Raw genomic sequence first — 17,640 nt, forward strand, 5'->3', positions numbered from 1 at the left:
TCCTCACACCACTCATGGAGTGGTCACCCCAACACAGTGCTCTGGTGTTTTCACTTCCCAGACGAAAGACAGTTGGTAGCACTCTCCCATCCCCTCCTCACTTAGGAGTCTGTGCTCACCACTCTTCCAAAGCAGGGCGCTCTGCCATGACCATTTTGAGACCACTCTTTTTAACCCATCATTTGAATTTCATTTCACCACCTCCAGTCTTACAATAGTAATGTTTTTGTCAGCCCAGTTTTAACCATCATTGGGATTTCTAAGCCTGGACTTCGGTGATCCCTTAGGAAAGAGACTGAGCATGGATGAAAGAGAGGGTTGGCATGTCTCAGTGGGTGTTTTTGAGAGAAACTCGTATTGGGGAATGTGGAGCTCCATGAATGCTTGTGGGTCAGGAGCGTCCTGCCGTGCGGAGGACACAGTAGAGGCTCGTTGCCAGTGGCAGTAGATACCGGAAGGTTTCACACCTACTTCCTGACCCTTAAAACAAACCCTGAACCTGTCAGCTGTGGTCAGTGGAACATCCGCCGCCACCAGCAGTATAACCACCCAGTGTCCCAAGTCATGTGCAGAAGAGACGGTCAGAGGAATTTCTGGTTCACACAGGGCTACGGTCAGTTCATTCCTTCCCCTTTGGTTAGGATTCGCTGTTCATGCTTAGCTGCTTGTGGTTGGCACCCTGTTTGCAAGTTGAGCTGAAGTATCCAAATAAGCAGTCAAAATGGTCATCACACGTCCATGGCACCCAAATGGCTATGTCACTGTGTCAAAACATGCTTTGTCAAATGGCGAATTTCCATCTCTCCTACCTTTCCAGTCTTGTCAAAGCAACACCTGCCTGCATTTCCACTAAACTGCTGCTCCTTTGAGCGTCTGTGTGTGTCCCCACCGCCGGGCCACTGCTTGGGCGTTCTTGGCCTCTCCAGTGCCATTGCCGCTGACTGAAATCTTTCAAGGCTCGTTTCCGGGACTGCCTTTTCCTGAAGTTCCTCCTTCCCCTAAGGGAGTTTGTTCTCTTTCTAGAACCCTCCTGCAGTGTTTCTGACCCTTCCTTCCCTTAGCTCAACCAGGTTGAACAAACGGGAATGCACATTTGGTGCCTGACTCCTCACCCATGCAGACCAACTCTGGACCCAGGATGGCACTTGGCAAGCTTACATTAGGGACCAGTCTGAACATTCTGGCTCTACCCTTAGCTTTGTAGGAATGTCTCCTAGGGTTGCCATGGATATTCCCAGGGTGATAATCAATGTCATTCTATGACACATAATTTACCTTTCTGTGGACAGGAATTATTTGCATTATTAAATGTTCTATAAGTTATCTTTTATCTGTACAGAGTTTAAAATAGCCTTAGTCAAAGACAAATATGGACAGCTTGGCCAGGACACCTACGAAATTTCAAAGTCACAGTTTCCTCTCAATGCTGCTACTTGTGCCAGTCTCCATTGCACCTAATATTTCACATTAGATCTATGACTTTTTAGTTTCTTTTTCAGAAACTGATAGTTTGTATCCAAAGAGGTGCAAATTCCTTTTTTCAAGCGCCCTAGTTTCATTCCTTACTCACTCCATACTCAGCCTGTTGAATCCATTCGTCCATAGATTACCCATCACAGCACTAAAAATTCTTTCCATACCAACAGTAGACACTGGAATTGAAGTAGAATTTTGAGCCAGTTTTACATATTTGGAGCAACAGGCTCTTTGTTGAGAAACATTTCCACGTATCAAGAAATGTTATTCTCTCAAGGCAAGGGGACAAGATACCAAAGCCTTCATAAAGAAGATCTGGGGGGACTTTTTTCCCCCCTCCATGGATGCGGTTTCCAGATTTGAACTGTTTACCAGAAGAGGGTTTTTTTTTCATCATTAGTCCAAGTGCCATATACAGACTCTCGGAGCATGATAAGGGAAGTCCGCACAAGCAGCCCACGGCCTCAGTGTTTGATCAGGATGTGCGGTCTTCCTGGCTTTCGACCCTGTGCTTTGAGTCCCATTTGGTACCATGGGAATTACTTACAATCAATATGCAGGGACTTGATTTTTACCTTGTAATTTTAATTCACTTTGCATATGAAGTTATAGCCCCTTTCTGAACCCTAATGCTGTCTGTTTTTGCTTTTTGCCTTATTAGTAGAGGTTTTACCTATTTTATTGATATTTTATAAAAATTAGTTCTTGGGTTTTGTTATAATTCCCATAAGTTTTGTGCTAAGTTTCATAGTTTTATTTTGTTTTTAACATATCAATTTCTAATTTTATCTATTAATCAATTTCTTATTTTCCCTCCACCCTGTTTTCCTAGGTTCTTGAGTTGACTGTTTAGTTCATTTACAGTCTCACTTGTTTAATTGTAAAAGAGTTTAAACCTACGTGTTTCCTTCGCAGTCCAGTTTAGGCCTCATCACATAGTTTAACACCTAGTGTTCTCATCATTTGTGGTTTGTAAATAGTCCATAATCTTGGCTTTTTTCGCCTTTTACCCAAGAACTATTGGAGTGTTCAAAATTTCCCAAGGAACTGCATTTTTAAGTTATCATCGTTAGTTTTCTCATTGTTTTATTCAACAAATATTCAGGCCGTGTTTCCTGTTTCAGGGGCCATTCCAGATGCAGGGGATAGTACGGCCACTGCCTTGATGGGCTGCAGCATTAGCTGAGTGAGACACGAAGTAATCGCACAATTATTAATAATTACAGTCGTAGTAAATATCATGGGAGAGAATCTCACGGTGCCCCAGACTTCTAAACATTATTACCTGTGAAGTTGCCTGTTGTATTTAGTGAACTTTCCGTCAACCTTATTTCCTTACCTCTTTTCCTGAACACGAATGCTTTTACTATCTGTTTGACTCAAGTAGGCAAATAATTTATTTTCTTGTACACATTTCTGATGATTGCTGCCTGAGGCTTCCTGTAAACTCTAAAATCTAAAGGACCTTCAATTCATACAAGGTTTTCAGTTTATGGCTTTATTTGTAATAAAAGTTTAAGACATGTATAAATAAGTGCTATTATGTTTTGAATAAACAAACCCTATGTTTAAAAACTTAAATCTTTAAAGAACTTTTTCAGCATAATACATGTGCATTAATTTGAAAAATTGCTAAGTACTGAAAGGCTTAGTAACACAATGAGACTCATCACTCTGTCTCTCCTTACCCTATTCCTTCGCCAGAGGCAAACACTTACGGTTAATTAGCATGTTCTTCTGGTAGTTCCAACCACGTTTCCACCAATGTGCTTTTGCTACAATTACTTGATCCAGTCACTTTAGATAGTACTTGGGGTCTTCTTCGTATGATAGATGTGGGTTTAGTTTCCCTGAAGCACCTCCCCTCATTCTTCAAATTTTTCCTTCACAAATTTGGACAAAAAAGTATACATTATACACGGCAAAATATGGTATATATATAAATATTTTATATATGTTATGTAATATTTTATTATATATTATACATTATATTATGTTTAACATATTTTAAATAGTTATCATTTACTAGATTTTTGTGTAATATACATACATCTTAAATTTACATTATTTTGATTTTTTATTATATGTAATAAGTATATCTTTTTCTTTCCAACAAATGTGTGGTCCTATCAGATTTTCTGTGGAGCCTTTTCTTTCTCTGGACACATCTCTTCGGGGTTGATAGGACGCGGGCCAGGCATTTGTAAGGCCTGATGTTCGTCTGCATCCCCAGGCCTCCCTTTACGCCCCTGGGTTGGATCTACTGTTTCCTGTACCCTCATCTTCCTGTACTTGGTTTGTTCCTTCATTTTGCTACAGGAAGTTCTCAAGTAGTTTTCAAAAACATGATTGGGAAATCGTTTTTTCATGTCTTCCTGCATCCTCTGCATTATCATTGAGAAATCTGACGTGACCCTGAATTGCATTTGTGGACACAGAATGGAGCAGATCAGTGACTTTGACCTTCTGAATGTGTGTGTGAGTGGTGAGGGGGTCGGGGATTGGTCAGGAGTATGTGTGTACAGGCAAGGTTAGCAGAGGGAAGAGTGGCCTGGAGGAACGTGGTTTTAAATTTAGGAAGCATGAAAGTGTGGCTGGTTTTGGTCGTCCCGCTCGGCCGAAGAACGCCAGTTGTCGGTTTGAGGTCAAATCTGCAGAGCGGTTTTCAGGAACATCCCCCATATTGACCTGATCGCAGCCATGTCAGGGCACAGATGGCATGCTGCTCCCCTCTGTGGGGCCACACGTAGAGGCACTCGACAGGCTAGGCAGACGGGCTGAACGTGGCAGGGACGTGGGCAATCCCCAGCCAGGTCCGAAGAACCAGTGGTGTGAGCACTGGGTCCCAGGATGGCCGAGCTGCCAGAGTGGGATTTGACTGCTGGATGAACGTGGGTGATGGCCGAAGTGGGCTTTAGAGCTGACCTCCCGGCCCAGGGTGTGAGGGACCCGCCCCACTTTACAGTGGGGCAGTTCACAACTAGAGTATCTCGTTCTCATCTGGATATATGTGGTTTATTTAGTGAATTTCTCATCCTCAAATGTTCATTTCAAATGCCTCACTCTATATAGCTTTCCTTGACACTTCACTCATGCATAATTTACTTATTTGTCTGGGTTCTTGGTCTCTATTTCCTGTCTTACCATGTTGCTATAACATACATCTTTCTCCCCTATTGAATTGCGTTCCCCAAGGATTCTCGGACACGTCACTTAATCCTGTGATTATGAACCTGAAATAGACGCAATAATCTTGGCTCCATCTTTGTCACTGGGCTTTGTACTGATCAGCTGCGTTGTATGTTACAGTGCTTTACAAACAGCAAACGGGAGCTGGTGTTATTTCCTGTCTATTTGTTAGTGTGATGAGTAACAGCCTCACATGAGCAAGTTAAGCAGCCACTGTCCCCAGTGTCTGTGTAGCTTCCCCACCCAGATATGTCCTGAATTTCTCAACAGGAAATAAAAGCTTGCTATTCTCTAATTTCTTCAGCACTGGGAGCTTTCTTTTAGCTTATTCTTGTCTCTCTCCTTCTTGGAGTCCTTAATCTTTCACTGCTCAGCTGGGCTGTCACACAGCTGCATCCTCTGTGACTCCAGAGTCTGAGGCTCAAAGAACTGGGCAGGGCCTGCCCCCGGCAGCCCAGGCTCCCTGATGCACCAAGCCTGGCCTGAGCCTGAGATTTGCAAACCCAGGTCTTGGGAACTGCACTGCGTTTGTACTGAAGTAACCCAAAGGGGTGCTGGTACTGATGCACTTCTCTCTGCTGATGATGTGGCTGGCTGACCTCCATCTGATGGGTGTGGCAGGTCTGCACGTTCTTAGTGTTGGGGTCTCAACAGCAAATGTGACCAAGGATGCTTGCAGCCGAGGGTCCCTCTCCATTTATACTCCTGGGCTCAGCCGTTGATCTAAAATCCCAGAGGCCCTGGGTCCTGGAAGCTAAACTTGGCAGAGCTCCCAACATGGGTCACGTGCTGTGCCAAAGCCAGCCTTCCCTGAGTGACCCTCCCTCGGAGCCTCTTTTCAAGCCTGGCCTCCCAGCCTAGACTCCTTTCTTCAAAGCCATTTTATTCAAGGAACCTGTGCCATTTCTGGCACTGAGCCTTGACCTGGGACACGCAGGGCCACCACAACATGAGTCCTTAGCATCACATCTGGGGAACCAGGATTCAAGGTTCTATTCCTTTCTTCAAGAAGTCTCCTTCTGCACACTCAGTCGTCACTTCCCTGGTGACCAGCTTGCATACTAGAGATGTCAGTCATAAAGCATCTTGCTCCTCTAAACTCTATGCTGTGGGTACCTGCTCCTCCTGTATTTGCTTAGCTGAGTCATCCCTTAGATGACTGCCTATGGGTAATGTTGGCTCCTTTTGATTAAAATACCATAACCAGTATAAATATGTCACAGACACAGACTGCAGGGAATGTGGAGGAGATAGCCTAGATTGGAGAGATGGCCTGGCCGTGTGCATAGCACACACAGGTGAAGTGTGAAATGTCCTGGGGCCTTTAGAATGGCAAAGACGTGGAGGAGAGAGCACGGAGCTCGCTGTGGACTCAGGGAAAGGGCTGCTGCAGCTGTGAATTACTCGGGGATACAGAGCAATTTGCTTTACTCTCTGACCTCTGTGCTGTGTAGGGCCGAAGAGCACCATGGACGCAGGTGCTCTGCAAGGGACCTAGGACAGTGGCCTAGGTAGCTTCGGAGGATATTTTCCAAGTGTGAGACTCTGGGGAAATAATGACAGACTGAGGCCGTGAAACCTTCCACCTCTGCATGAAACAGCCTCTTTTTTTTTTTTTTTTTTTTTAATTTATTTATTTTTAATTAATTAGTTTCAGGTGCACAAGACAAAGCAAAACTTAGACGTTTATCATTTATATCCCTCACACTGTGTGAACCCCTCTCCCCCCATCCACTATCCCTCTGTACGTTCCCAAAACCTCTCACCTTCCCCTTATCCCCACCCCCCCGCCCCTCTAGCAACCCTCTGTTTTTCCTCCATGTTTCCAAAACTGTTTCTGATTAGTTCATTCACTTATTCTTTTCTTTAGATTCCGCATATAAGTGAGATCATATGGTATTTGTCTTTCTCTTTCTGACTTATTTCACTTAACATAATGTTCTCTAGGTCCATCCATGTTGTTGCAAATGGTAAGATTTCTTTCTTCTTTATGGCTGCGTAATACTCCATTGTATAAATGTACCACAGTTTCTTAATCCAGTCATCTACTGATGGGCATTTCGGTTGTTTCCAGGTCTTGGCTATTGTATATAGTGCTGCAATAAACATAGGAGTGCATAAAGATTTTTGAATTGGAGTTTTGGATTTCTCCGGATAGATACCTAGGAGTGGGATTGAAACAGCCTCTTAAAGTCTTTCGTGGTGCACAGGATTTGGCACACCATAGACATGCCATTTAGGATGCTTCCTTTTAGTCTCCACCCACACTTCCCCTTGCTTTTTAGCTTCTTCTGGTTGATTTTTCTCTCTCTCATACTGTTTTCTTCTCACGCCAGCTTTTGAATAGAAAAGACAAGACCACCTTTGAGAAATTGGACTATCTGATGTCTAAAGAAGATAATTACAAGCGGACTCGGGACTATATCCGAAGCCTGAAGATGGTTCCCAGTATTCCTTATCTAGGTAGGAGTCTGAATTGGCTTATTCTTTGTTAAGAAACCTGCTCAGTGCCAAATAAGATGTTTGTACAGTTTCTAATGGAGAAAATTCCAGGAAGCCGCATGGGCCATGGATAAAAAAGTCACTGGTTGGCTCCTTGGATTGAAACAGGCTGTTGGTTTCCCAAGGACTGGGATTTTGATGAGGGCCTTGAAACAAGGGACATTCTGCTTTTGATACAAGGGACCCGTGACTCCCAAGCCAATCCCTCCTGCAGCCCAGGAGGGTCTCAGACTCTTACTATCCATCTACATCCTCCCAAACTGGGGGAACTCTGGCCCAAACCCTCTGTTTCGGTTCCCGGGACATTATTAATAGAGCTTATAAGATTTGTCCCAACAAAATGATAAGAACAATTATTGATTTTTCTGATTAGAAACTAATACATGTTTGTTGTAAAGAATTAGGAAGAGAAGAAAATTACTATAATATGTTATCCCACCTAGAGATAATCCTATTTTGCCTCATATCCTTTCATTCATTTGGGTGCATTTAAATATATACATTTATTTTGTTGTCAGCATTTAATCTTATTACCTACGTTCCCATTGGATAGATTTGTCAAACTTGAATCTACTCTCTAATATTGACAATTAAGTTGTCTCTACATTTTTGCTAGTAAAATTTTGCAGTGAACATCTTTGTTACAAAAATTTCCTGCATATAGTTATGATTATTACCTTATAATAAATTCCTAGAAGTGTGATTATTGGGTTAAAATACAAGCAAAATTGTATGCCTTTCATGTATATCTTTAAAACGTTCTCCATAGAGATTGTGACAGCTCATACTTTCATTGGAAGGGGATGAAATTACCTATTTTCCCCACGTGCACAGATACTTTGTATTTTCATGTTTTGTTTTGTTTTTTCTTTTTTCAATCTTTACCAATTTGATAGGTGAAAAATGTTTCTTGTAGTGTGGGTTTCAGGGTTATGCTAATTTTATGAAAAAATATTTCTACCCTTTTTATGATCAAAATAGTATTAATAACAAGGGCAATTAAGGTTTTATAGAAGTAACCTTTAATATTTTCAGGGATCTAGAGCAATTTTTTTGAGATACATTTTTGACAACTTTTAAATTTCTTTCATAAGCATTGCTTATTTAGATTTTCTAAGTCTCTTAAATCCAATTTGGAGAGTTTATTTTTAGTAGAAAATTGTCCATTTGATCTAAGCTTTCAAAATTATTAACGTAGTTTTTTCCTTATTTAATTTTTTTTGACCACAGTTTTTATATGGTATTCTCTTATAAATTTTAACCTCCTGTGTATGGTTATATTTGCTTTGTATTCCTAAAAGTTTGCGTTTTTCTTTTTCTTTAATTTGTTTTGCCAGAATTATGTCTGTTGGTTTTTCCAAAGAATTAGACTTTGTATTTCTTTATCAGTCACATTATTTGTCTGCTTTCTAATTTACTATATTCCGTCAGCCTTGGCTGTGCTTTTTCTCTCCGCATTTTAATACCTCTGATACTTGGATGCATCTTGCAATCAATGGTGACAAAGCATTGTGACATGGTTTAATCGGCAGCAGTTTTTCTTAGTGGTACATAAAATAATGGTGTATCTTATAACAGATGACATCCTAAATTTGATGAAATACGGAGTTTCCACTTTTGTCTTTTATAATTCATTTCTCCTGCCTTCCTTAAGTTGTTTCGTTATTTCTATTAACTACTTCAGTTGAGTTATTGGTTCATGTGTATAAATATTATTCTTTCCGCTTTAATTTGGAAAACAGTTAAGGGCATATACATTTTTCTCTCATTGCTACTTTTGTTTTGTCCTACTGTTTTGATGTATGGTGTTCTCACTGATGTTCTTTAAATGTTTTGTAATTATAGTTGCAATTTTTCTTTTATACAAGTATTATTTAAGTTAGTGTTTTTTTAATTTTCAAGGGTTTGGTTTGTTCTTTTAATGGCTTTATTGAAATATAATTCATTGTATCATTTATTTAAAGTGTACATTTCAGTGGTTTCTAGTATATTCATAGAGTTGTGTCACCATCCACAAAATTTAGGACATTTTTATCACCCCATGTAGACACCCCATACCTTAGTAGTCACTCCCTTTGTTTTTCTACCGACCCCTCTCCAGTCAACCATCCTAAGCCCTAGACAAACCATCTGTCTATTTTCTGTCTCCATGGATTTGCTTATTTTGGGCTTTTCCTCTACATTGAATCGTACAGTCTGTGGTCTTTTATGAGCGGCTTTATTCCCTTAGCATCAGGTTTTACAGTTCATCCCTGGTGGAGCACGATCAGCTCTTCGTTCCTTCTCATTCCCAAATAATATTCCATTGTATGGATGTACCACATTTTACTTACCCAGTCATCATTTGATGGACATAGGAGTTTGTTTCACTTTTTTTTAGCTATTATGCATAATACTGCTATGAACGGCTTTGGTTTTTAAAGACATAGTCTTTAAGTTTCTTACATTGGTTTAGAATTTGTGACATATATGCTTTCTGGGGTTTTTTTAAATGTTTGACATTTGTCTTGTGGTTTAATATAAGATGAGTGTTTGTAAATGTTTCCTGGGTACTGGAAAAGAAGGTGTAATCTCTCAAAGCACTCTCAGAATGACATTATAATACGTAGGTTATTGCTTTTTGACTACTTGGCCTATCAAGGACAAGAACGTACGTTAGACTCCCCGCATTTCTAAGAGTCTGCCCTCACTGTTTACTGCATAGAAGTTTGTAACAGCTGTCGATTCATTGTGATGTGTCCCCTACAAAATGTCTTCATTCCATTTTTTATTTGCTTTTACTTCTTTGTCTGATATCAAGTCTGTGAAATCTGTTTTATTTTTCCCTTGCATTCATTTTATACATCTTTGATTCTGTTTTGGATTTTAATATTTTAAATTGCTCTGTTTTATGCATGATCCTTGAAAACAGCATTTAGTTGGACACAATATGAGAGACCTGGCCTCTTAGTAGGGGAGGAAAAGTCTTTCACATTTGTTTAGTCCTTAGACATATTATTGAATGGAATATCATCCTATACTTTCTTTTTTCATGTTTCGTTAGCCTTTCCTTGCTCTCTCCTGATGCCTTGCAATGTCTTTCTTTCTACTTGGTGACTGGCGAATCCCCGTGTCAAGTGTGTTGCAGTGCACGGCTCCCAAGCCCCTTTCCACTTTGCCCAAGGCTAATCAAGTGAGGAGTGAGGCGATGGTATCAGGGTGCGGGTAGCCTAGTGCGGGCCACTGGTTCCAGTAGCCACTGCTCCAAGATCGTGAAAGACAGGCTCTGAGCAGGAGAGCTGCCGTGTACTGTCTGCCTTCTCTATGCCTGGCTGGCCCTTTGCAGCGCCTTCTCATGCACTACTGCAGTGACTGCTCGCAGTAGCCTAGCGAATAAGCAGGCCCTGTGAGGTTGCCTGGGGTCACATCACTGGGAAGTGGCAGAGCCAGGACTTGGTCCAGATGGTCTGGCTGTAGGCCCTAAGTTCTGGACACTGCCCTCTCCTGACTCCCCATCTCCACTCTCCAGGTCATTATTTTCCTACTCCTCCCTTGCAGTTGCCACCTGTACATCCTCAGCCATTTATGACTTGTGGATGGCCTCCATCGGCACTGTATGAAGTGGGATGAATTATGACGCCCTCTGTTCTTGGACCACAAAGCGGTGCTGTCTTAGGTTTCTGAAGGCATTTGTTCCTGGGTCTCAGCCAAGGGCAAACCGGACCAATACCAGCTCCCCTTTCTGACCTGTGCCTCTTGTCATCAGACCTAGCATATGCACCCCAGCTTCCCCCACGACAGATCGTCCTGTCCTCTCGTTAGGCTGTGGGGCAGACCTGTACTCACAGTGGACAGGTAGCCTGCGCCAGCCCTGGGCCCCTTGCCACCAACTTTCTGGACAGCTGCAGCCCTCCTCGTCCTTGATGACCTCATCTCAGCTGCCTCTTCCTGGCAGGTGCCTCCCGAGAGACGCCGCCTTAGGCCTCTGTTCTCCTGCACAGCCCTCCCAGCTTAACTGCCACGCTGCGGGCCCCTCAGCCTTGCAGTGATTTCCCTGTCTCCTCAGGCCAATGGACTGCATTCTCAGACTTGCATCAGAATGACTCCTGACATATCCAAGTCAGAGGGAGAGAACAGGAAGCCACTCCAGTTTTCAGGACAGTGTGTGAAGGTTTACCATGGGGACGCCAAAGTATCATTAAAAAGAGCTCAGCATGATCCTATCTCAGTCTCCCTGGGGTCATGTATCCTGAGGGCAGCTCAGGGCCCTACCTGCCTGTCTGCTTGCCAGGGACAGACTCTGCCCAAATCCAGGTGGTGGTGTCAGTGCTGGATTCCTCTCGAAAACCCAACCTGTCCCGCGGATGGATTTGTTTATCGAAAGAGGAATAGTGACAAAATTCCCGGAAAGTACAATACGGAAAAAAATGTCTGAAACCATATTTTTACCCTTGGCAAAGTGGTCACAGTAGGTGTTTCCCTGGGGAAAGGGAGTCATGCTTTAGGAGCCATTTCCAGCTGCTTTGTTAGTTCCACTGCTTGAGGCCTTGATGCTGCTTTAGCAGTTATTTGCCTCCATAGCAAGTTTTATTTTTGTAATGATTCTTTTAAACCTCTGTGGACGGCTCTGTGCTAACTGGTTTCCTGGGACTAGTCACATATGTGTCTCTTACTCCCTGAAAGATACCCTTATGTAGAACTATCAATTGTTATTAACCGTGTGGGTGTGTATTCCAACTCAATTTCAATGCAAATTTTCTGCATTGAAAACTTTGGTGCACTGAGTTTCTCGTGAAATATAATTTAAAAAACACTGAGGGGAAAACTACATTTTGAAAATAAGACTCTCTTTGTATCCAAAACTTTCAGTTACTTGAAAGTGTAAAAATAGTGGTAGGAAGTGTCAGGTCAATTATTTGCAGCTTAATTTTATCTGATGGCAATTCTTTGTAAAAACCTAGTTCAGACTAAAATGACCACAAAAGCAGGCAGAGCTCTGTGAAGAATGGCTATGCCATGTATTTCTAATACCTTTATTGACTTACAGAGTGACCATAATTCCCTCCAGAAAACAGCTAAGTAAAATTAGGAATGCAATGGATTTTGAAATGTTTAGCGCTGATTCTAAAAGTAACTATAGGCAGTGTGGGAAACTGTGATCTCTCACAGAACAAAAATTAGGCATTCTGACAGTTCTGAGCAGTTAGACATTCTTGGTGAATTTACCCAGACTTCTAAACTATGAAGTGAATTTCTAGAACCTAAGCTACTCCTCCAAATAAGCAAACCTTTCCATTTTTAACAAGTAAGCCTCTATTTTCAAAGATGAATTCTGAAGTTTAAAGTGAAGTGGTTTCTGAGTGACAAGGGAATAGACCTAAGCTGTTGGATGTCTAAAAGGATTTTCAAAGAGAAGAGGTCATGGGTCACAAAGAAGTGTTTATGCTTATGCCCCAAAGCCCCAGAGAAGCCAGGGAGTGAGGGGCTCCTACAGCAGCCTGAGGGTGGCATGTGCCAGGCCTTCTGCACGATGGGGGGGGGCACTGCTGGTCATCAGAGGACCAATGGGCACTTCCATCCGATGATGGGCTCACCAGACAGCATCTCTGCTCTGGGGGAGCCCACATCCCAGATCCAATCACGGGCATTGAACAAGAAACCAAAAGTGAGCTGAGCACTATGAAGGGAAAGGCAAAGAAGCAAATGAAGGGGGACACAACCCAGTCTGGGGGACCAGAGAAAGTTTTCTGGAGCGAAGCCCTAAGGGATGAATAAGCAGGGTGAAGGGTGGGAGCATGCCAGACAAAGACAGCAGCTTGTGCAAGAACCCTCCAGTGGGGAAAAACATGTTTGTTGGAAAAACTGGCTGGAGAGTAGAGAATGAGGGGGAGGCTATCATGAGAAGCAGCTGGAGTGGAAGGGAGGGGTGAGATCGCCTGGGGCCTCAACACTGGGAGTGGGAGCCCAGGCTCTGACCCCGACCCCAAGAGCAATCAGGAACCACGGGGAGTTTTGAGCAAGGGCATGGCCAATTGGATTTGCATTTAACACACTCCTTTGCCTACCTCATGTGAATGGCTTTGAGAGGTCAGGCTGGGGGAGGGAAGACCAGGTAGGGGAACGATGCAGAAAGGAGCCTGTGGTGTATCACTGTATTTCAGAAATTGCTGGAGGAGGAGGGAAAGCCCTTAAAAACAGTTCACTTTAGAGCACAGCCTTGGAAGGACATAACACAGCTGTCAGTGAGCATGCCCCTCCTACCTGATGGAGACACTGCATGTCCCTGTACTTTGCCTTGGAGCTCCATGTGTGCATTTGAGCGGTGGGCCCCCTGAAAGCAGAGATGAAAGGGCACGTACGGTGCTCTCTTGATGTGCGGGAGGGATGAGCTGATGGATGTGGGCAGCACTTCTGCTTCCCAGAACATGGGTCCGAGTGGCTGGTGCCCCTTTGGTGGGGCCACCACTACCCAGGACCAAGCCCGATGGCTCCCACATCAGGTTACCACAATATTGTCCAGCTGTCCCCAAGTTTGCCAGCATGAAGGGTAATCCTTTCCCTTAATGCCCAACTGAAAAAATTCCATTCCCCATGCAGGAAATCCAGCCTTTTTTTCTCTTTTTTTTCTCAGTTCCCCACTCCACGTGTTTCCAAGGATCCCCAAGGAATACTCATTTGTTCCACAGCTCCATCCTGGTTGCTGCATGGTGCCTCAGCCTGCTGCCTGGCCCCAAACCTCTGTCCCCCCACCCCCCCAATCTCCTGCCTTTCCTAACCAGTCTCTCCAGCTGGGCCTATGTGGAGCCAGGCTCCTCCTTCCTTAGCTGGGGCAGCACAGTTTAGTGATGGATAAGGGGGTGTCAGTGCCACAAAGCAAAGCTTAAGCCTGCATTTTGGAATGCCTGCTCTGGAGCCCATGGGCCCTGCCTCTTCTCTTTGCCCGATGACCACATGCTATAGCGGCGACCTGTCGCCCTTCCTCCCCTGGCTCAGGAAAGCCTTTGATCAAGTTTCCCCTTCCCCAAAACGAGGCATCCTCCCTCTCTGGGGCCCAGCAAGCAGGGAAAAGCTGCCCTCTGACTCATCTCAAACTTACTTCACAGTCAGCAGAATAATCACAAAGACATAACCCTGTCCCAAAGGAAGGAAACCTTTTCCATTATTTTATAGCGCGGTTAGCTACATACCATCTTCCAAGAGAAAACTTTTGCCTTCACTTTTCCAATCTTAGAATTTGTTACCTTAAAATTTACAATTCTCTGGGACTTCCACTCCTGCTCAATTTTACAGAAAGCCAGTGGATGTTATTAAAATCCGCATTTTGTGAATGAAAAAAAGCCCACAGTTTGACTTATGACTTACCCGATGTCACATGCCAGGAGGATACCAAGTTTAACTCTAGTTCTCATGCTCTGGCTGGGGTCCCACCCAGCTTTAACTTAATGCATCCCTCTTCCATTTAATATCTCTGTCTCCATGGAGACAAACAGTGTGGGAGGAAAACATGGTGGGGAGGGCTTGTTCCTGCCTGCTTTGCTGCCCAGAGCTGAGCACCTTGTCACATTTGTCCCTTCTGGGGCATAGGGAGGACTTGTAGTCAGCTTTTCTGTGGGTCAGAAAGTTTTATCTGATCCCCTAAAAGGAGGTGAGGGGATAAGCCCATTTTGTGTAAGAGAAAGTGTTTTCCTAGCAGGAAGTCTGCATACTCAGCAGGATGCCTGGTCCTCTTTGACCTTTAGTCTTTGGATTTCTAATTAGAAGCTAATAATAATAGCAACCACTCACGGTTATTCTTTCACCATGTGACAGGCATAGCACTGAGCACTTCACATGCACTATCTCATTTAATCCTCCCAACACTGCTTCCTCTGAGGGAGGCACTATTTTTAATTTATTTCACAGCTGCAGAAGCTAAAAAAGACTCATGTTAAAGTAAGAGATGAGAGCAGTGCTCAAACCCAGGTCTGACCCCAGTGCCCAACCACTCACCTCAAAATGTGCCAGATGTTCCCGCTAACAGGTCTTTACCCTCTAGGGAAACCAGGAGAGTGGGCTACAAGGAATGTCTCCAGGGACTCTCCTGCGTGGAACAAGGGCTTGAGGTAGAGACCGAGGGCCCTCCCAGGGTCAGCCAGCCCTATGGAAGAAAAGGGTTAGGGGTAGAGACTACTGCGTTTCTCCGTCCTCAAGAGTAACCTGGGCCTTTGGGCCGTTTCAGAGAGGGAGAGTGAAGACAACGCTCCAAGCAGCTGAAGGATTTTGTGTGGTAGGTAGCTTGAAAGATGGCCACCAGGGTTCCTGCCCCCTCGTATTTGTGTCCTTGTGTAATCCCTTTCCTCTGAGCGTGGGCAGAGCTTATTGACTTGCTTCAAACAAATAGAATATGGCAGAAATAATGGGACATCGCCTCTGAGATTGGATTGTGAAAAGACTGTGCCTTCTGTGTTGGGTGCTTGCTCCCTCTTTCTCTCTCTTGGATCACAGAAGCTGGGGGACTCCAGCTGCCATGACTTGGCCGTCCTGTGGAGAGGCCCATGTGGTCAGGGATCGAGCTTGAAAGCAGACTCTCCCTGAGTGGGTGGAGCCTTCGGATGAGACTGCAGCCCCGGCCAACAGCTTGAGCGCATGACTTGAAACATCTGAGCCAGGGGCACCCAGCTGAGATACACTCCTCTTCCTGACCAGCAGAATTGCAGAATGTATAATTACTGTTTATTGCAGGCTGCTAAGTTTGGGGGTAAGCTGTCACACAGCAGGGCGTAACTAGTACATTGCAATCTTTATCATTACCCCACATTATTACTCTGTTGCCCCATCTGTACTGGGACAAAACCAGCTGTAAAACTCAGCACACACAAGACTCTAAGATTGACCTGTAGGGCAGCAGGAAGTGCTAGGTTCCTCTGAGAAGCTAATTTTGAGGGGAGGAAATCCTGTGGGACAGAGGGTGTGGTCGTCCCTGTGAGAGGTGATGAATTCTCACAGCTCTCTCAGGAAGAAAGGTGCCTGAGAAGAGCCTGAAAGTTACCCTCAGAAAGGCTGCGGGGCCCTAAGCCAGTGTATGTCGGCCTTTGCAGTGTCATGTGTCTGGACCTTCAGACGTCTCGGAACGCCTGCTCAGGGAACACAGGGCCCCCCGAGAGGCTGTGCCCAGCAGTGGCATTCAGCACCCACTCATTCTCTTAAAAACTTTTTAAATGACAAAAGTAACACATTGTTTGTTGTAAAACTCATTCACACTATGAAAAAAGTCTATAAAGTAAAAGGCGAAAATTCCTTCTTCCTCTCCTACGCCCCAGAGGCAGCCACTGTGAACAGCTGGTGTGTATCTTTGCAGAGAGCTTCGTCTGCATAATGAATATACGTCCCCGGGGGTGGAGGGGTAGGTGTGTGTGTGTACGAATGATACTGTGCTTTTTGACCAAAATGGGAACATTTACGTGTATTGTTTTGCACCTTTTTGTTCCGCTTAAAGTGTCGTAGATACTCGGTGACACAAACACAGAATTCCTTCACTCTCCCCAGTGGCTCCCTGGCACCCACAGATGTGCGGGTGATTTGTTGTGGGGGTGCCTGGATGCATGCTGATTTGTTTAGCCGTGGCCCGACTGATAAACATTTAGGTTGTTTCTCCTTTCTCCCCCTGACAGATCATGCAGTGGAGAAAGAACATCCTCGTACATGTGTCTTTACTCGTTTTTCAGAGTATTTCTGAAACACGGAGTGCTAGAAGTGTAATTGCTGGGACAGAGCTCTTTGCACCTGTTTTCTGATAGCGGCTCTGGAGTGCCCTCAGAGAAGCTGCAGTTACACTTCCAGCAATAGAGTGTGAGCGCGTCTGTTTTCTCCCTCTCACCAGCATCGGATATTACCAGCCATTTTATCTATAATAAAATGAGAGGGGAAAGATGGCATCTTCTTTTAACACACATTTCTCTACCCACCAATCCTTTGTGCTCTTGGCAGAGGAGCTGCTTTTCTACTTCAAACATATGCTCCCTGGACTCTCCCGGGCCCGGGGCAGGCAGCCAGGCCTCCCACCCAACTGCTCAGCTGCCCTCTGCTCCTGCTTCTGCCTGCTGAATATCATATCTGTCCTTAATCTCTCTCCCTGGGTTCCGGCGAGCAGACTGACAGAAATCCATTCCCCAGGCACATTTGCCTGGGCCTTGGTCAGCATTTTGGGTTCCAAGGAAGCTATGTGCTTCTTCTAGTTCTTTCCCCTCTTTGAGATGACTCGTTGTCGGCCTCTGTCATCACATAGCCCTGAAAGGGAGTTCTGATTCCATCCCCCAGGCTCTGAGCCACCCCCAGCGCTGTTAAGGGTCAGGGCAGGTGTGGGAGCTCTCCTCTGTTGTGAGATGCCCCTCAGCTTCAGGAGGGTTCACATGCTAAAGTGGGGGAAGGGAGCAGCCATAGACCAGCCCATGGAGCCATATTTATTGTGACCATTGATGAGCCGGGGATGAGACAGCCAGATGGCCCGCCCACCCT

At 44.5% G+C, this 17,640-nt stretch overlaps 1 protein-coding gene across 13 annotated transcripts in view; it reads left to right on the forward strand.

The window, feature by feature from the left end:
• RALGPS1 (Ral GEF with PH domain and SH3 binding motif 1) overlaps positions 1-17,640 on the forward strand; it is a 289,405-nt gene that overhangs the window by 144,432 nt on the left and 127,333 nt on the right. For all 13 annotated transcript variants that reach the window (XM_074331041.1, XM_074331045.1, XM_074331044.1 and 10 more), the window contains one exon: positions 7,002-7,128. In XM_074331041.1, coding sequence (XP_074187142.1) covers positions 7,002-7,128 — 127 coding nt within the window. The remainder of the gene's footprint in view (positions 1-7,001; positions 7,129-17,640) is intronic.

The sequence above is a fragment of the Rhinolophus sinicus genome, linkage group LG04 (assembly GCF_036562045.2).
Source record: "Rhinolophus sinicus isolate RSC01 linkage group LG04, ASM3656204v1, whole genome shotgun sequence".
Taxonomy (NCBI): Eukaryota; Metazoa; Chordata; class Mammalia; order Chiroptera; family Rhinolophidae; genus Rhinolophus; species Rhinolophus sinicus.